The sequence below is a fragment of the Gopherus flavomarginatus genome, chromosome 8, assembly GCF_025201925.1.
Source record: "Gopherus flavomarginatus isolate rGopFla2 chromosome 8, rGopFla2.mat.asm, whole genome shotgun sequence".
NCBI lineage: Eukaryota > Metazoa > Chordata > Testudines > Testudinidae > Gopherus > Gopherus flavomarginatus.
The window spans coordinates 11,280,318-11,300,932 of NC_066624.1; the positions used below are offsets into that span (position 1 = coordinate 11,280,318).

At 40.7% G+C, this 20,615-nt stretch overlaps 1 protein-coding gene across 5 annotated transcripts in view; it reads left to right on the forward strand.

Moving 5' to 3' along the window:
* The first annotated feature begins 1,565 nt into the window (after nt 1–1,565).
* The window catches only part of MTMR1 (myotubularin related protein 1), a 64,451-nt gene continuing 45,401 nt past the window's right edge, over nt 1,566–20,615 (forward strand). The window contains exons 1-5 of one of the 5 annotated variants that reach the window (XM_050964746.1): nt 1,566–1,696; nt 9,036–9,141; nt 14,817–14,840; nt 17,047–17,097; nt 19,826–19,901. In XM_050964746.1, the coding sequence (XP_050820703.1) occupies nt 1,569–1,696; nt 9,036–9,141; nt 14,817–14,840; nt 17,047–17,097; nt 19,826–19,901 (385 nt within the window). In that variant the 5' untranslated portion in view covers nt 1,566–1,568. The remainder of the gene's footprint in view (nt 1,697–9,035; nt 9,142–14,816; nt 14,841–17,046; nt 17,098–19,825; nt 19,902–20,615) is intronic. The other 4 variants (XM_050964741.1, XM_050964743.1, XM_050964742.1 and 1 more) reach the window with 4 other exon arrangements.

A 20,615-nucleotide genomic window follows, 5' to 3' on the forward strand; every position in this document is an offset into this window, starting at 1 on the left:
TCTGTGCTATCAGCCCTACCTCCTCTTTACAGGAAGAGCTTGCTGCTCCAGTATCTTGTAATCTGATTGATAATGAAAGCTGTGCCACTAGTTACAGAATAGGAGGTCAATATACTTAGCTCAGTATACTCTCCCCCCTTTCAAAACTGGCCATGTTATCAAAAGGATCAAAATTAAAAATCTGTCATATTTAGATTGTCTTCCAGCAGTAACACATTCTTCAAACTTCCCATAGCTAAACCTCACAGAAATTTTGGGCATAGGCTACATTTGACATTTTTAAAAAAAAATTTAACCTGTTGAAAGCAACAGAGTCCTATGGCACCTTGTAGACTAACGGACGTATTGGAACATAAGCTTTCATGGGTGAATAATACCCATTTCATCAGGCATCTGATGAAGTGGGTATTCACCCATGAATGCTTATGCTTCAATATGTCTGTTAGTCTATAAAGTGCCCCAGAACTCTTTGTGGCTCTTTACAGATCCAGGCTACCCCTCTGATGCTAAACCTGTTGAATCACTTTAATTAGTAGATTAGTACCATAACTAAACAACCCTTTTATTAAAGTGAGATAAACGAGCTCTTCTAAGCTGTATTTCCTTCTTTATGTAATCTCTGCATTAATAAAGGAAACTCTAAACCACTTCCGAATCCCTAGTTGGGTATGCCTGTCACTGCACAAGGGAAGTGCCCCTGTGCTGGGCCTGCTCATTCTGTTCTGCTTTATTTGGGTGAAGGAGGGATAGCAACACTGCCTGGAGCTTCCCTCCCCCACTAGGTGTGGTCTCTGTAACTCCCCCCGCCCCAACCCTTTTACTTCTGATGTGCTAGTCTACCCTGCATGCTAACCCTGGGCACTAATTCAGAGTTGAGCGTAACCCCCTTTCTCTCTATACAGAAATCAACTGACTTCAAGCAGGATGCCAGGACCCTGGAAGGGGGTGTGGGTCAGCACCCCAGTGCCATTGTGACCAGCCCTCTCCTGTTGCAGTATGTGACTGCAAAGCTGACTCCCTGGGGCTGCATAGGGAGCAGGGAGGCATTAACACTAGAGAGACCTGACAGCAAAGATGAAAAATTGAGATGCGGTGAAATATGAATCTGTATAAGAAAAAGACCCTGACGTTGGGACTGACCCTATAAAACGGAACATCTGGTCACCCTTAAAACAGCTGTGAGCCCCAGCGCCCTCAGATTTACACGGCAACCCCGGGGGGAGGCGCTGGGGGCCTTGGAGAGCAGGGGCCGAGGGCGCTGTGGGCGGCTCACGCCCTGGTCCCCTTTCCAGCCCCCTCTGCCCTGGGGTGGCGGGAGCTCTGCCCCGGCCCCGCGCTAGGACACACCCAGGAACGTCTCTCGCGGGGTGTGAGGGCGGCGAGCTGCGGGCCCCCTGGCACCCCGCTCTCGGGGGGGTCCCTCCCTGCCGGGGCCCGGCCCGGCCCGGCCGCCCGCTCCCCGCCCTCTCGGCGCCGCGGAGGCCTGTGGGTAAGCGCCGCCGCCAGGTGACAGTTCCTGCCGCCGCCTGGGCCGGGCCGGCCTGGCTGAGTGTGGCCCGGCCGGAAAGATGGAGCGGGTGCTGGGGGCGGCTCTGGAGGGCGGCGGGGTGGCCCGCAGATCCGTGCGGCCGGCGGGGTTGGGGGTCGCCGCCCCCGCTGCGGGCTCCCGGCAGCCCAGCGTGGAGACCTTAGACAGGTGAGCAGCCCCCTGCCCGCCGGGCCCTGACAGGCGCCTGCGCCCATCCGCCGCCGGGGTCGCTCCGCGTCCCGCTCGCCCTGGCTGGCGCTGCGGGGCACGGGCACTACGTGTGCCCCGGGCACTACTGGGGGAGCCCCACCGCCGGCGGGGCCGCCATCGGTCCGGGGGGGCCCGCAGGCGGCGGCGCGAACTGTCCGGACAGGCTCGTGAAACGGCCCGCGCCCCATTCACCCGCCGGGCCCCCGCCTTCGGCTGCAGCCCCCTGCTCTGTGTCTCCGGCCAGGGCCGCTCGTCCCAGGCTGATGCCAGCTCCGGTTCTCAGCCTGTTCCCCGTCCTGGGCTGAACAGCAAGGGCCGCCCTCTCTCGCTGTGTGGATAGCCGCGGGCGGGGGGGTAGTTGAAAGAAAATTAACTTCCCCCTGAGTTATTGCAAACAGGGTTGAGACTGTTTTACACCAGCGGTGCCCTTGTGGCTTAAGGTGCAACAGCAGCACAGCAGGATGCTGACATCAGTCTGGAGCTTGGCATTGTAACCTCACAAACAAATGGAAAACAATCCAGCTCCAGGGATGTACTTGATATCTTAAAAATAGGGGGAAATTATTATCTAATTTACATTAGATAAGGGGTATCTGAGAGAGCTTTTAAAAACTTCTAATACCTATGTATGTTACATCAACTAAAACAAATCTAATATGCACAAACTGGTGGGTAATATTATGGGGGGAATGGGCACAGCTGGAATCAAGCAAAAAGTGCACCAAAACAGTAATAGCATTAGACTATAGTGTCAGGGTAGTCTCCGTCCAGCCTGACACACACTTAATGAGGCTTGGAATTATAGGTAAGATTGATCTCTGAATGATATACTGTAGTGATGTTGCTTGATATCAAACTTCTCTGTGAAGAGCATGTTGTTGTTAGTGAGAAACTAGCAATATTTATTTATATAGAGGAAGTGAGCAGCCACTTTCAGTCTTGTTTTCAGAGACTTGTACATTTCTGCCCAATACTTTTTTGTACCTTTCCTGCTTGTACCGTTCCGAAAGAGAATTTTCTTGCAAGTTCAGTAACAATTCCTTTAGCTGTTAGAATTATCAGAGCATGTGAGGAGAGTATCTTTTCAGTGGTTAAGATGGAAATTTGGAATTTAGATCATTCAAGAGTTCATTATTTAAAAAATATTTTACCTATAGTGTTCAAAATAATTCTGTTTAGAAATGGGAAGAGAATAGTATTCCTTTGATATCAGTGCTAGGGCTGGGGAGAAGGCATGCTGTGCATATGTGAGGAACAGTACCATGGTACCAATAGTGAACCTTGCAGTTCCTGGCACTGAGGAAAGGCTTTTATGTGCAGCTGCTGCAACATCAAAGCAAGCCTAGCTTGTGCATGTAGTGGATCTCCTCCTTCCTGTGACACTGATATTCATCATTGCTGTGATTCATGAGAACGGCCATACTGGGTCAGACCAGTGGTCTGTCTAGCCCAGTATCCTGTCCTCCAAAAGTGTCCAATGCCAGGTACTTCAGAGGGAATGAACAGAACAGGTATCATCAAGTGATCCATCCCTTGCTGCCCATTCCCAGCTTTTGGCAAGTAGAAGCTAGGGGCGCTTCAGAGTATGGTTTTGCATCCCTGCCCATCCTGGCTGATAGCCATTGATGGACCTTATCTGATTCTTTTTTCAACCCTGTTATAGTCTTTGCCTTCACAACATCCTCTGGCAAAGAGTTCCACGGGTTGACTGTGCACTGTATGAAGAAATACTTCGTTTTGTTGTTTTAAAGGTGCTGCCTATTAATTTCATTTGGTGACCCCTAGTTCTTGTGTTATGAGAAGGAGTAAATAACACTTCCTTATTTACTTTTTCCACACCAGTCATGATTTTATAGACCTCTATCATATCCCCCCTTAGTTGTCTCTTTGCCAAGCTGAAAAGTCCCAGTTTCATAAATCTCTCCTCAGATGGAAGCTGTTCTATACTCCAAATCATTTTTGTTGCCCTTTTCTGTACCTTTTCCAATCCCAATAGATCTTTGCAGATCCTGATGAACGCTCAGTGTCTGCAACCTGCTGACATTTACAGGATTTGTTTTTAATATAGCACCTATTGCATGGTATCTAAGTGCTCTACAAAATTAGGCCTTGATTCTGTAATGGGTGCTGTGCTGGCAAACTTTATTGCAGGATCAGAGTCTTAGGGAGTACAAAAACTCAGAAAAACAAAAAATCCCTTACTTCTTTTTTCTGAGGCAGAAGAATGTGTGTAGGAGTTTCTTAAGAGCAGTGCTTTTGGGGAAGTCACTGACACATTACTTATTACCATAGCTACTGCACACCACAGACCATGCAACAATAACAATGTCCCCACTCCCCTTTGCTGAACTACCATATCTGCTAACATCATTAGTTGCAGATATTGGGTGTAGTGGGGAGTAGATCATAGAATATCAGGGTTGGAAGGGATCTCAGAGGTCATCTAGTCCAACCACCTGTTCAAAGTAGGACCAATCCCCAACTAATTTTTTACTCCAGATTCCTAAATGGCCCCCTCAGGGATTGAGCTCACAACCCTGGGTTTAATAGGCCAATGCCCAAACCACTGAACTATCCCTCTCCCCTCAGATTAGTGGTCTCCAACCTCTTTACACACAAGATCACTTTTTGAATTTAAGTTCAAACCAGGATCTGCCCTGCACCACTTGCTCTTCTCCACACTCACTCACTTTCACCGGGATGGGGTTGGGGTGCAGGCTCTGGGCTGGGGCCTAGGGGATTGGAGTGTGGGAGGGGGCTCTGGGCAGAGCCTGGGGCAGGGGGTTGGGGTGCAAGCTCTGGAAGGGAGTTTGGGTGCAGGAGGAGGCTCTGGGCTGGGGCAAAGTGTTGGGATGCAGGATGGGGGCTGACTGCAGGAGGGGGTGGGGTAGAGGGTTCAGGGTGCAGGAGGGAGTATGGGGCTCTGGCTCCTGGAGGGGGCTGGGGTGCAGGAGGTATGTGGGCTCCCGCTGGAAGTGGCACTTACCTGGGGTGGCCCACGGGCAGCGGTGCAGCGAGGCTAAGTCAGGTTCTCTGCCTCTCCTAGCCCTGCACCACTCCTGGAAGTGGCCAGCATGCCCCTGCGGCCCCTGGAGGGGGGAGAACGTGGCTCTGCACGTTGCCCCTCCCTGCAGGCACCACCCTTGCAGTTACCATTGGCCGCAGTTCCCTGCTCCTGGCCAATGGGAGCTGTGTGGGTGGTGCTTGCAGGCAGGAGCAGTGCGTGGAGACCCTCTGTCCCACCCCCTGGGGGCCACAGGGGCATGCTGGTCAGTTCTAGGAGCAGCACGTGGCGAGGGCAGACAGGGAGCCTGCTTTAGACCCTCTGCACTGCCGGACTTTTAGCATCCAGAGCTCACGATTGACTGTCAGAGGCTCATTAAATTAAGTAGCAGGGATGATGGAAGGTTGGGATTCTCTAGGGGATCGGGAAGGGCAGGGTTATGGTTGTGGTTTGTGTTCCACAGTAGCTGTAATGGTAGGGTGCGTCCTCCTGTTGGTGAAGGAGAAGATAGTATGTGCTCTTAGGTGGCATAACTTTTCACTTCCTTGGTTTTGTGGATTTGAGTCAGGTATGTGATGAAGTGATTAACATTAATTACTTCACATTTTTATAGATTAATTTCCTTTTTTTTTTATGATTAAGTGTGGTTTTGTTTCTGTGCAGAGTTGGAGACTGGGACCTGGGCAGTGGGTATACATGCACCTGCTGATAGAGAAGATGAGGTACACCAGCAGCTGGTGCACGTGAATCATAATGTTTTAGAAACTGTATGTAAAAGCCTTCTCTGTTGTGAACAGAAGCTGCACATAAACCCTTATGCCAACCGTTCCATATTAAAGTCTTTTGTCTTATGTGTCAGGAGCTGCACGTAGATTATGCAATGGCAGCTGCTTGTGCGCAAATAATTACCTACAATCCATTTTTAACACAATCCTCCCACACTTCTCACCTGATCTACTCAGAATACACCTTTCTACCAAATTTTGTGAAAATAAACATGACTCCTGCGTCTATTAAAATCAGTAGTAGTTTTGCCAAGTTTTTCCCCAGAATGTTTAGATAGCAACTGATTGTTAAATAGACTGCTAAAAAAATCCAGCAAGAGTCAAATTTCAGACGCTTCCTGTAAAAACAAAACAAAAAAGAGATGTCAGCCAAATTACATAGTTTTTAGGCCCTTTGAGTTTTCTGACTCTGAAATTTCAAACCAAAAGGCCACCCACTTTTAGGAGAAAAAATGAGTTTATGCCCCATTTTAAGAGCACAACTCTGACTATGACGTTCCTAACAGAGCGCCTTTGTAATGTTACATGAACCACTGTGGAAGTGAAACCACTGAGTTTTAATTTTCACGAATATGTGTTTTCCATTCTACTTTTCCTTTTCAGATGTGTCAACCATTAAGTTATATGTGGTATAGTTGCATACAGTTTAAGCTGACCACCTTAGCCTACACTGGAAAAGTTGCACTAAGTATATCAGTGCTGGTTAGGGGTGTGTGGATTTTTGTTTTTTTAAGCAATACAGTTATACCAATATAAAGATGCTTTATACTGGTGTAGCTTATTTCACTTCCTGAACTGAATAATTTATACTGTTGTAAGCACTTTTATGCTGGCATAACTGCATCCATAGATACTAAATTTTTCTTTTGCTGCTTCAACTGTACTTGTATAGTTAAAGTGGCAAAACTTTCTAGTGTGGACAGTCCCTAATAAAAACCCAAATTATTTTCATAATTAACAAAATGGGGAAATACAAACTGACGTGTGTGCACAGAGAAATGCTTAGAAATGTGGGAGTTAGGGCAAAAGTAAAAGATGCCTGAAAACCAGACACTGTTTATCGTGAGGAGAAACACACCAGAAATTTCATGGAATAAGGAGAGGGCCAGTAAGTGAGATCAAAGAGACAGGTGAGCAAAAGAGAGAGAAATACTATCATTAGCTGGATTTGTAGCTAAAAATTCATACACTTTGTTCTGCAAAATGTGGGTAGAAGTGTCTGCAAAAGACGCAAATGAAACTAAAATCCGGTCAAGGTAAAAGAGACTTCTCTGAAAGAAGAATGTAATTGATTTTTAATAATGAAACCATACATTATGAAGTGGTGCTGTGTAAAGTTTATGCAGCAAGGGAGAGAACTAATAAAATCCATGACTAAAAATTACTTGATGGTCTTCCACTTCAGATAGGTAGCTGCTGCAGCGCTCACCACGCTTATCTTCAGCCAGCACCTCTTGAAACCCATGTGCTACTTCTCGCTATGACACAGTGCAATTAGTGTGTTTAAGGCCTCTTAAGAGGTATCTTGTGCTCCTGGTGAACAATCTATCACACCCCCTCAAATCCCAGTTTTACCTGTTTGTGCTGTGTTCATTTGTGATTTATTAGTCATTCACTTTAACATTCTGGGAGTATCCCAGAATTCAAAATTAGCTTATATGTTTGTTCATTATATACTATTTTTAAAATGTATTGTACTTTCTGTTCCTAACTTGAATTGAAACACTGTGTATACAGAAGAACCTCACCTCACTAAAATGCATTAAATTGTTGAAACACTATCTCACGTTATACTGCTGTGCTTGGAGCAGGGACAATAGGGCAATAGGGACCATCCTATTACTCCCCCATCCTCTCATCTGGCACTCCGAAATATACTGAAGTAGACGTAGGGCACTTAAAATTCTCTGGTGTTAAATTACAGTCGTTCCTCCAGTCTCAATATTTAGTAGTCTCTGAACTTCACCAGTCTGCACTGCCCTGTCCCATTCACACATTGCATTAGTCCAGCTTAGTGAAATTCTGCTGTAGACTTACCTGATCCAGTATCTTGGGGGATGGTGGGGGAGGGGAGGGTTATCTTGTGTGCTTGCTAAATTACAAAATTCAGTAATGTGAAATGGGTGTCCCTGTCATTAGCAAATGCAAAAAAGGAGATACAGCTAGGTAGAAAATTCCCTTGAAGAAGAGTTATATATTTTTCCTATTGTTTTAGAGGTGTTCCCTTAAAAATATTTCCTTTTAAATGGCAGTTTCTATCTCTTAGGGTATGGCTACACTTGGAGATGTGCAGCACTGGGAGTTACAGCTGTGTTTGTACAGCTGTGTAGGGAAAGCACTGCAGTGTGGCCACACTGACAGCTACCAGCGCTGCAGTGTGGCCACATTTGCAGCGCTGTTGGGAGTGGTGCATTGTGGGCAGTTATCCCAGCGTTCAAGTGGCTGCAACGTGCTTTTCAAAAGAGGAGGGTGGGGTGGTGTGTGACAGGGAGCGTGGGGGAGACAGAGAGAGTGGATTTTTGGAGCTGACACTGTTCTCAGCTCCCTGCCTTGCAAGTTCTAAGGACTGGAAGATACACAGTGCCTACCTTCAATCATTTTTACCTTTCTCCCACCTGTCTCTTATTCACTAAATGCAAATTATGCACTCCTAAATAGTCTTTAGACCATATAAGCAGCTGCTCAACACTACCCCTCCCCTCTCTCCTCAAGCAAACAGCTGTGAACATTCCAAAGCAATTCCCCTGCCTCTGCTGGCTCGCTCGCTGGAGCAAAGAGCAGCTGTGTTTGTTTTGTAGCGAAGTAGCTACGAGGAGATCGGAGTTCAGCCATTCCGGTTTGTTGTGGACAGGAATTCTGGGATACCTCCTAATACCCTGGAGGCCAATAACAACGCTGTTGGTGGCTACACTTGATGACCAGCGCGAATCGTTACACCCCAAGCAAACCAAGTATACAGCCAGCGCTGCAACCAGGGAGTTGCAGCGCTGGCCGTGCTTTGCAAGTGTGGACACAGAGTGAGTTGCAGCGCTGTAACCCCATCACCAGCGCTGCAACTCTCCAGTATAGCCATGCCCTTAGGCTTTATTTGAATAATAATGTCACGTATATGAAATTCTTGAAAGCACTTAAGTCCTGGAAGCACTTGCTTAAAATAAATTATTTTTGATGGCCTTAAACAGAAATATATGAATAGTTTTAACAATATCTGATAAGGGAATCAAGAGTTTCATGTCCCCAGGGCCCTGAACATTTTTGTAGATTAACAGTTGCACATCTGAATCAAAATTAATGGCAAATTCCAATAAAATTGAATTCTTCTTTGTAATCTGATGGACAGAAAAGTGGTATGTAGTCTGTTCTTTTAAAGAGTATAATGTCATTAGTGTTTGTGTAATTGTTTGTTGGTTGTATTCGTGTGGGGTGTAATTAAATGTTCTCATCGCTTCCTCAGTGTAAAGTAGTAATCATTGCTAAACATTCTGAAATATTTATTTTGTTCTTGTAGCCCTACAGGATCCCATGTTGAATGGTGTAAACAGCTCATAGCTGCTACCATTTCTAGTCAGATTTCAGGTTCTGTGCCATCAGACAGTGTATCCAGAGATTACAAGGTAAGTGACATTTATCATTTGAGGAATACAAAAATAATTGTTCAGTCTGTTGAAATGGCTGGGCAGGAAATTTGCTACTTTGATTTACCCACGAGTGGATCCTTGACCATTTGAGAGTCAAATGTCAGTTAATAGCGAATCGAGAGGTGCAAAGGTTTTCTTTGTATTTTCTCTCTCATTTAGAGTAATGTCACTCAGTTCTACAGAACAAAAGGTAGATAGAGAAAAGAAAGGAAACTTCGAAGTGGCATTTTACAGTCATGGGGTGATTTTCTTCTTTCTTTTGATTTTGATCTAGAAATTTTCTGGAAATCGGATTTTTTTTTTTAACGGTAAGGAATGAAACATTTGTTTCTTGGTTTGAAATCTTGTCTATTCACCAGGCACTCACGAGAAAGAATTCAGCTATGTGGATTTCACAAAAATTAAATATAATTTGCCTTGGTGAATATTAAATGAGCATATCTTCTCCAGCATGAAAAGAACATTTACCTATTTTTACTTTTCTTCCTTTGTTTTGGTGTGACAGTTTCACTGTCTATGGTACAACGTCCCTTATAAATCAGAACAGACTCTCTCTTGTTTGTTTTCTTATCCAACAACATAGATGTCATTGAGACAATGAGTGTGTAATGTCTTAGCTCTGATTAGAATCTTTGGGTTTTTCCCTCCCTCTCCTTTCACGCTCTCTTCTGTTTCCCTACATAGAATCATAGGACTGGAAGAGACCTCGAGAGGTTATCTAGTCCAGTCTCCTGCACTCATGGCGGGGCTCAGTATTATCAAGAGTAGTGTGTATTAAATCTCTCTTGCACTGCAAATTGACACAAGTGTTACCTCTGTTTCCAGTCCCCATAAAAGTCCAAAAGGTGCTGTTAAGCTCAGGTCTTCCATGTGCTTTATATTCTCTTTCTTCCCTGGAATTAAAACAAAATCGTGGGTCTGGATGCAAAGTGTCCAAATAAAGATTTTATCTTGTTTGCTTTAAACTGTAGTTAAATAATCTACCAATGCTTTCTGGATTTAAAAGGCCTTGAGTGCTCTTTACCAACAGCATATTTCCTTAACTTCTGTGACTGCGGGTCAAATTCAGCGTGAGCTTGAAGATGAAGCCACTAACTGTATTTGATCTTAGTCTATTTAAAACTTCACCTCGCAGTTTGTCACTATATTGGTACAGTCAGCAACTTGTACTCAGAAAAAGCTTAGCTCTTCTATAGTCTGGCAGCTGAATTGCAAATGCTCGCTCTGGGTCAAGGCTGATGTCTTTGATAAAGCATTGTGGGAAACCTTGCATTACAGCTGTCTATGTTGTATTTGCCCTGTAGATCAAGGACTTCATTTTAGCAGAATCCAAGTCTGCGAGTTTAGTGTTCAATTCACCAGTTGAGTTATTATGCATTCCTCCAGAGGAGAACCAATTTTTTTAATCTAAATAGTCTGGTTCTCTATTCCAGTCTGGTCTTGCACATTACTTAGAAGGGAGAAATATTTTGAGGCTTAATGAGCAGCATTTAACTCTAGCTCATTCTCTGTCTCTGACAAATAAAAATAAGTTAAACCTTTCTGTGCTCAAAATCCTGGTTGTTAATAAATTGTATTTAACATTTCATGTCTATGAAATGATAGAATGAGCTAAACTCCCACATTGGCAAATCGCATTGCAGAGTTTCTAATAATAAAATTTTATTTACCTACCCTGAATAATAATGCATAGGTTTTTTTTTTGGTTTTTTTTTAAGCTAAGAAGCTATTATATGGTATTTTCAAAGTGCTGCTTTGGAAAAGGGCCTCCTTTGCATTATAACCTCTCCTTCAGATGATTAATTCTACTGTCTTATTACCTCCTGATTGCCATGGAATAAGTAAGGTTTTACATATTTCCAGAAAATCAGTTGGCTACTGCATACACAATATTTTAAATGTCACAGTTTTTTTAAAGTGGGTGAACTTAATGTATGTGTAAGTGAGAAACTTTGTATAGCAGCAACTAAAATCAAGAGCAACATGGGAAGATGCTGTGCAAACTTCTCCACACAGTTGTCAAAGCATCTAAGTCTTTAATTGCAACCTTCCTATTCTGGTCTTGGGTAAATCATGCCAAATAGTACTAATTTTTGTATGGCTTTCTTTGAGGATGAGGCCACCATGCTTGCTTTCTCCTGTGATCCAAGTAAAGTATCCAGAGATACCTAGCACTTTTTGTCAAAATTTTGATATGGATCTACATTAGCATTTCTCATTTTGAAAATGGACACAGTACCTTATAACTAATGCAAAGTTAATTAAGTTTAGGCAATAGAATATATATTTACTGTTGTGCATTTATCCAATACATTTAATTTATCGTATTTACACAGTAGGTTGTAATGGTTGTGAAGTAATCATTCAAGTTGATCAGCTAGAATGTCCATGTAAAACTGGCCAACATATTAAATGAAAAAGTTGTTATAGATGAGTAAATGGCAGACAAAAGAGAATCCATATGATTATAATATAATAGTGCCTATAAAGCTTTCCATCTGTAGATCTCACAGTGCTTTCTGAAGGTGGTTGAGCCTCATTATCCTCCTCTTACAGATGAGGAAGCTGAGGTGTAGAATGGCTAAATGATTCTCACAAGGTCACCCAGTCAGCAAAGGAAAGCCAGTTTCTTGATTTGCAGACCAGTACTCTCTCCACTGGACCACGCTGCATTCAGTGCCTTTTAAAATCTTGATTAGCATTTAAGAAAAATAACACATCAAGGAAACAATATAGGTAGCCGACTTCTGAATTTGTGTTCAGAGTTGTTTGCTTGCGCAAATTGGGTAGTTAGTCTGTTTTCCCAATTTGTGAGCAGGTTTATGATCAGACAAATTTAAAGGCAGTTTTTGAAAATGTGCCCCTAAGTTTTTTGTTTAATGGCTAGTACAAAAATTGAGACTTAAAGCAGGAATATAGTCCTGAATTGCAGTGCACTATGGACAGAACTTCTGTCTTCAAGGCTGAATAAAACTGTGAGCAAGAGAGAGCAAATATACTCCTTTCTGAATTTCATTCAGCCTTGCTAATTAAAGTTCAGATACTTGTTCTTCATGATTAGTTAAAAAATATACAGTTTGGGGCCATTGTCAGTATGGATTGTTCAGAATACAACTTGCTTTCATTCCAAAAGCAAGCGATTGCTAGACCTAGTTGATCATGAGGTGCTGTTGAGAAACCTGTGGGAATGAATGCGATAGCTTATGCTGTTTATGTTCAGGCCTTACGGGTAGAGTCTAGTGGCTTATAATTCTCTCTCTTCCTGATGGCTCTTGCGTCAAGGATCTCAATACGAAGGCTCTCTTCTGTCATTCCTTCTGCTGAACGTGTGTGTGAGATCGCTAGGGACAACAATTCCCCCTTTTGATTGACTCTAGATCTTTTTAGTCTGCTAACTTTCCCAGTGTCTGGTCTACTTAGCCAGGGGCGAAAACTAACTAGCCCAAAAAAATCAGAAGCAGAGCTGTTGGGAAAGCATCTCTAGGAATAAGTGTAATTGGGGGTATGTGTGTGTGGGGGGTTGTCATAACATTTTTCCCAGATCTGGACCTTAGCGTCCAAAATATGGGTGTTAGCATGAAAACCTCCAAGCTTAATTACCAGCTTGGACCTGGTAAAGCTGCCACCAGCCAGGAATCTATACAGTGCCTGGCTCACTGTGGTTTCCCCAAAACCTTCCCTGGGGGACCCCCAGACTCAGATTCCTTGAGTCTCACAACAAAGGGGAATAAACCATTTCCCTTCCCCCTCCTCGCTCCAGGTGTTCCCTCCCTAGGTTCCTGGAGAGATACACAGAAGCAAGCTCCGTGAATCTAAACAGAGGGACTCCACCCTCCCTGTTTCCAGTCCTGGAAACACATGAGAGAGCTAATCTCTCTTCCCTCTTACCCAGAGGGTATGCAAAGTCAGGCTTAGTAAATCTAACACAAGAGATTTTCCCCCTGACTTCTTCCTCCCACCAATTCCCTGGTGAGCTGCAGACTCAATTCCCTGGAGTCCCCACTAAAGAAAAACTCCAACAGGTCTTAAAAAGAAAGCTTTATATAAAAAGAAAGAAAAAATACATAAAAATGGTCTCTCTGTATTAAGGTGACAAATACAGGGTCATTTGCTTAAAAGAAAAACATGAATAACCAGCCTTATCCAAAAAGAATAAAATTTAAACATTCCAGCAACTACACACATGTAAATACAGAAAAAAAGAATATAAACCTTATTGCCTTACTATTTTTGTACTTACAACTTGGAAACAGAAGATTAGAAAGCTGGAGATAGAAAAATCACTCTCATAGCCGAGAGGGTCAGACCCAAGACAAAGAACAAAGAACTCACACACAAACTTCCCTCCACCCAGATTTGAAAAAGTCTTGTTTCCTGATTGGTCCTCTGGTCAGGTGTTTCAGGTTACTGGTGTTACCCCTTTACAGGTAAAAGAACATTAACCCTTAGCTATCTGTTTATGACAGGGGTTATTATTGTATCCTTCCCTGAGGGACTGTTCCACCCTTGGTCTCATCAATATGCACACTCAGGAGTCACTTTGCTCATCGCTGTTGTTGAATTCATAGGTAACAGGATGCTGCAAAATGCATTCTGTTCTAGCTAAAACTTCTGAGTCACTCTGATGCAGAACTCACCACAGTATCTGTGACTTGGTCACTCTGATCTGGGCTGTTTTAAAGTGCTATGCCCTTGGAAACTACTCAGAAGTTTCAGCCAGGGTGGAATGTGTCTGCCTACCTCTTCAGTTTGACCGACAGATTTGAATACATAACATCAGTTTTCTTGGCTTTTGGATGGCTCCCCATCAGCTTGTGCACTTCAGATTGAATGATTATCAATGTTTTGTTTCTTAAAATATCTGTTGCTATGTCCCTGATACCATATACACAAAAGCAACACACACAGTTGTTAAAATATTCTAAGTATCATGGCTCCCTCTCCTCTGTGTTCCATGGTGGGAGTTTCACTCCTCCACAAAGCTTTTGCAAAAATACAAAGATCAGGAGGGAACATATTGGGTTGCAAAGGGGAACGTGGAATTTGAAGCATGTTGAGCTTGCTTTTTCTTTTTAGACTTGTACTCGTGCCATACACGAGCAGCATACTTGGTTTTGGGGGCAGTCTGAATTCATAGTGTCTTATGTAAATCTCACCTGACTGAAAACTTAGTGATAATGAGGTGGTATCAGTGGAAAGCACTTAGATAATAATGGCTGCCTAGAAAGTTGTGGAAGTAAGTTAGGGAAAAGTTAGAATTAAACATACTCTGAGGTATAGGGCCATCGTTTCTCATAGCTATTATTGTGGACTTACTATATACTATCCTAAAGGTTTGCTAAACTCTTCAATTTTTCACTAGTATGTTGTCACTGAATTGAAAAGATGCTTAGGACCTGATTTCAAGAGCGTGGCTCCCATTTAGACGCTAAAATGAAGTGGCCAGATTTTTAAAAGTGCTCATCACACTGTTGAATGTGGTGGGAGCAGCTGTGTATTGTGCAGTTTTGAAAATCTTGCTACTAATTTAAGTACCATAGTGGCAGCTGCGTTCCTGTGAAAATCTGATCTGCTACCTGATGTCGTCTCTGTCACAAAGCAGCATTTGAGTGCACATTTTGTTGGATAACATTTTGTATTTTAACTAACAGGTATACAAGAGGCCTGATATACGGGTAAGAATACATTTGGCTATTGGCAAAACGGCCTCCTACCTGTTTGTCTTTCGTGCTGTGTTGAGAGCTTAGTGTGCCTACTGTTCTTTTTTTACGTCATTAATGTTTTTTATGAACCAATCAGACCATTTTGCTATGCAGCTCAACAGCTTGTTTGCCATAGAAATGCTTTATATACATTGCAATCTTTTCGTGAGCAGTAAAAGCCAATGTGTGAAAGAGCCGTATTTTTAAGTTATGTTACAAATGTGCAGTACAAACTTCAGTTTTATTACATTAATTCTGACAAAATGGATGCTCACGATGGATGCTTACATAGTTTGGACTGCAGAGCACTGTTTAGTGAGTTTAATGTGTTATCTTGCTAAAGAATTTCAATAGTAGTTTATGAAAAAACGGTAAGTCTTTGTTTATTCTATTTAAATAATCTTTCAATTCATGCTTGCATTTATACGTGTTTTACCTTAATTGCTACAGCCCTTGAGCAAAATAGAAAGTTGGGATTGAAGTTAGATACTAATGCAATGACTTACATCTTTTTGATAATCATTTTAGAGGCTGGGTCTTATCCACTGTTCATTAATGATATAAAAATTCATAGCTTTCTCTTCCGTCTCACTTTGGAACATTAATTAATTGAGAAAAGAGAGGGTTAATAGTTTGATTTTATTCTCTAAATATTTTAACCCTGTCATTCAGACAAAGGTTTGCATTTGTTAAAGAGAATCAGTTAAGTCTGATCCCCTGATTTGAGACTAATCAATTATTTTCACATCTGAAAGCTACTTGGATTTGTATAATAATTGTCATACACAAAGGTCAGTATTTTCAAGGGCAAATCTAGTAGTAATTGGAATGAAATAATGCACGAAAATACATTAAAATAATAAAACTTGATTATTTTCTTTGGTTTTACACCTTTATCAGTAAATATTCAAGGATGAGAAACCATCTTCAGTGCCTGTGCATACTTTCTGTCATCCGTAATCTGTCGGTTTAGAACTCAATTGCCTTTCTTCCAGTTTTTCCTTTTCCTGGGATTCTAGCATCCACCTTTCTTTGGACTTTAAATATAGGAACAGTCTTCAGCTATTTCTGTGGCCTAAGCTTTAACTAACTACTATATTCACTAAAGTCTAAATGTTGGGAATCCTGTGTTATTTGAAAGTGGTGGCTGTTGCAATGTAAATTTTTTAGAAGCATGTAAAATCAACGGAACCTATGTTTTCTACAAATGTAACCCCTTTTGTTAATTTGTTTTCTTTGGGGGTTTCATAAAAGTGATTAAAATTAGATTATCAAAGCAGATATAAACTGCCTTTCTTTCAGACTTAGGACAAGAAGTGTTATCTGTTAAACGATAAGTTTTTGCATTTGTGAATTGGGACTGATCTGGAATGTAACCCAACTCTGTGAAAGATGATGGTGGCTTCATTCCAGTTAATTTTGGAAGCAGATTGAAAAATAATTTTGGCTGAAAGTAATAAAAAATAAAACAAAAAAAAACCCCCTTCATATGACCCAATGACATTTTGTGTTCTTGCCTGTAACACATAGGGATCTTTTTATGGTATAGTAAGAGAGATCCCAATATGATACAACAAGTGTAAGTACATAAAGATGTGAACCTTTTGGCTATTAGGTGTAATTTGGGTACATTTTTAACAGATGTTTTTGACAGTAACATTGGAGTTACTGGAAAAATGTATCAAACCATAAAAACAAGCATTTAAATGTGATCTATACAATATAACAATTCCTTAAATTACCTGAATACTAATAGATATGGAAATATTTAATTTTTTTCTTCAATGAAAAATGTATGAATTTTCTCTTTATGCTACCACAACAAGCAATACTCAATTTCTTCTATTTTTAAGCATGTGGCATACATAATTTATATTCTGCATTTTCTCTGCTATACGGTTGATTGTTTTAAAAAGACAGTACGTACTTTGTGTTCTTTGATATCTACACTGAGTCTTTTTGTGAGACTGCAAATAAATATTCCATTTCATATTGTGCCATAGCTGGGCCTAATAGCTGTGCATAGTTTAAGCAAAGAGTGGAAAGTGTTGAATAAATAGGTTGATGTTCAAGTATCTACTGTCTCTTTAAAAAGTATGATTCTGTCCTTTCACCTGTTGTCTGCATGTTTTTTTCCTATTACCCCTCTTTTGCCCTACTGCTGTCTCATGCAATGCAGGAGGTTCAGGATGGACACAATGGCTATCATTCTGAAGCAGAAGCTGATCAGGTGGCAAGTTTTACTCATCTTTTGTTCATTAACTGTGTAGTAAATTACTGTATAATAGCCCATCTACAATAGGTAGAAATCATCCATTGTCAGATTCTGGGGAGCAGTACAGAATTTCAGAATATTACCTCTAAACTCCTATCATTAAAAACAAACAAACTACCCCCAAAAAAACTGAAAACAACCCTCTTCCCCAAGCTGAGTTTTTAAGCCCAAAAGGGAGAAGTGCCAGAGACAGCATGAAGACCTTTGTGGAGTTTGCAATATGCGTTACTTCTGAAGTTCTTTTCTTTGGATTCAGGGTTTATTAAAAGTTTATTACACCTTAATTTAATAATATTAATGGGTAGCTATAAAAACCCCTGTTTTCTAATATTACATTTTTAAGGCACTGAACAAATAACATGCATAAGAATCTAAAATGATGGCAACATTACCTCTCAAAAGCTTAGCTATGAATAGATTCTTTAAAAAAAAAGCTTCTGCTGAAAATAAACTGATTCTAAATGTTTCTAGAAAATCAGCTGTGAGAAAACAGCTTAGACAGTAACATAGTTGAACTCTGACTTTAAATAGAATTTAAAGGAAAGCCCCTTCTTAAAATGTAGAACTTCTGATAAATGAAAAGCAAAATACAATGCTTAATTGCTAAAACAATAAAATTTAGTTTTTGGCATACCAGATTGTGTATGAAATAATGTGTTGAAGTTCTTATAAAGATTTGGTTAAAAATTCCTAGACTTACCTGCATGCCATTTATAGTGTAAAACTCTTCCCTAATTCATTAAGCTTTTCTGCACTTCAAGAGAAAAGTGTCCCTGTGTGGGACTGAGTCGGTGAAGTGTCTTTATAGTAAATTATAAGAATATTTTCACTTTCATTCAAAAGATGTTTATGGGTCTTCTGTGCACTATACAGAAAACATTGTACATATTGGTATGTCTAAAAATGTTTGGTTATATTGGGAAATATAAATGTTGTTCCTACTCTTTATTTTTATAGGACACATTCATTGTATAACAAATTATTTAATAAAGAGTACCTAAATTATTATTTATCTCGGGCTGAGGTGAATTATGTACTTCCAATTTGTGCAACTTTTATTTGCTTCTGAACTCAACTTAACCATTATGTTACATTTGGTTGAGATGTAGTGCTCTTTCTCAGAGACAAATGTGTCAAGAATTTGTGAAATATAATTCGATAACATATCAGTCAGGACTGACATTTCCTAATGAAATTAATACATCTTTAAATTACACATACCATAATGATTTTCAAAAATGTTTTATTTTGATGTCATTTTTCAAATTAAAAGTTACATTTCTGACAATGAAGGAGGAGTTATATTAAGTCTAGTGCAGGAAGGAAACACCATTTGCCTCGGTAGCACTTTTTGACTGTATAAGAGGTCATGAAATATAAATTATAGCACTGTACTTGGACCTCAGTCTAGCAGAGCACGTAAGCACGTGCTTACCTTCAAGCACCCGAGTAGTTCCATTGACTACTGTGCTACACCTTGTTCCGTGATAGAACTTTAGATAGCAAATTCTGCTAGTTTCAGAGAAGATTAAAAACAAAAAACTCATATAAATTCATGCTAAGAAAACAATATAATGTTAAAATTCTGTGTTTAAAAATATAAAGAAACCCCCTAATAATCTTATTTCCTTGCTTACAAGTCAGAAATATGTTACAAGGGATGAGTATCTGTATATGTTTCTACGTACTGTGAAACTAGCTCACTGTTTATACTATTCTAATGTAAAATATTTTTACTTTTACACTAACCACTTAAAATGGAAATCTTAAACTCTCACCAAAACATCCTTTATATGGTCATAGCATTTTTTGTAAACCCTTAGGTTCTCCACTAAAATCTTCTTCAGAATATTGCAAACATCAGCAGAAAACTAAAGGCCCCTTGTTGCAGTATTTAAGGAGGAAGACATTCACCGGAGCATTAGCTTTAAAATCAAGCCCTGAATTTATATTAACCAGCTTTTGAGACTCTCTAGAAAACAATGTGGCATCAAGCTATAATCTGAATTTTTAGTTCTGTCATCTCTATAATATATCTCTGTCAGACCAAGTGGTACTTACGACAATGATACCTGGTCAAGTAGGGTGTGGTGCATTGTTTCTGATATTATAGTAAATACAACAATGGTACCTTGTCAAGTAGGGTGTAGCAGAATGTTTGTCTGTCTGATAAATATTTTTTTACATATAATTTGATTTTTTTTTAATGTTAAATAAATTAAACTTCTCTCATACAATTCTCCTTGATATTAAAATAGCTGACATTTAATTAAGGTGTTAAGAAATAAAGAATATAAATGCTTTTAAATCAACACTTTAAAACATTCATGAGTAGATGATAACCTAACACCACAAAAATTAGCCTAAATTTTTTGGCCTAATTTGGGGCTGATGATATTGCTCACGTATTTGTGCGCTATATATATGTAGCTAGCACGTTAAACTAATCATTGTGTAAGTGGCTTGTTACTAATATTTAAATGTCTGCATAATAAATACTTTGTTACCTACAACATCAAGCCCTGTTTTCTAATGCAGCATTGGTTAACACAGTTGTGCTTTGGAAAAAGGATGCACATTCTCATGCTCCCATAACCTCTTAGCAAAAGCACTTTGCAGCAAAATGTCTCGATGGTGTGCAGATGGAATGTGAGATTTACTCATGGTTTTGGATTTCTGCCAGGCACTGAGGGATGGGAACAAGCTGGCACAGATGGAAGAGGCCCCACTTTTTCCTGGAGAATCAATCAAAGCGATTGGTATGTGTAGTTTTGAGTTTATAGTATTAGATCATTATTTTATGAATAAAGATAAAATCAAATGGTTTCCATGTTGGTTTGGTTCTTACTTCTTATATTTTATAATTCTACCTTGAATGATCAAATTTGCTGTGGATTTTCTTAGTTATTCAAACCCTCATGCTATGCTGCAAGTAAATCAGTTCAACATAGTGCAGCCAGATCTGTGTGGTATTTTATTTCGACAAGCAGCTGATCGACATAGACAAATTAGTAAGGTGTGCAAGGGGGGTGCATTGGTGCTCAAAATGTCCCCATAGGTCATAAATTCGTTCCCTAGTTTCAAGCGATTCAGGATTTAGTCAGGAAAGAAAAAGAAAATGAAAATGTGGTGCTGACTGTCCCACTTTAATTAGATCTTTTTCAGTCAACTGACTTGCTGTGGAAAGTTGTGTGGTGGAATTAGTATGTGAGTAAATGTTTTGTAGGGACCACAAAAAGATCACTGACTACCAGAATGGAGATTGTAACCTAGTCTGTAGAGGCAAAAGGCACACAGTCGCTCATTCTACTCTCAAGATCTCTAATTGAATACAGTCTTAATGACGGCTTTTTCAAACTGCTCCCCAAACCTGAAATTATCTGTGGAAATCTGATAACTGTGTATAAACCCACTCTGTTTAAGTATGTGCAAAATAGAAGGCCTTAGGTTTAGTTTTTGTGAAGTGATATAGT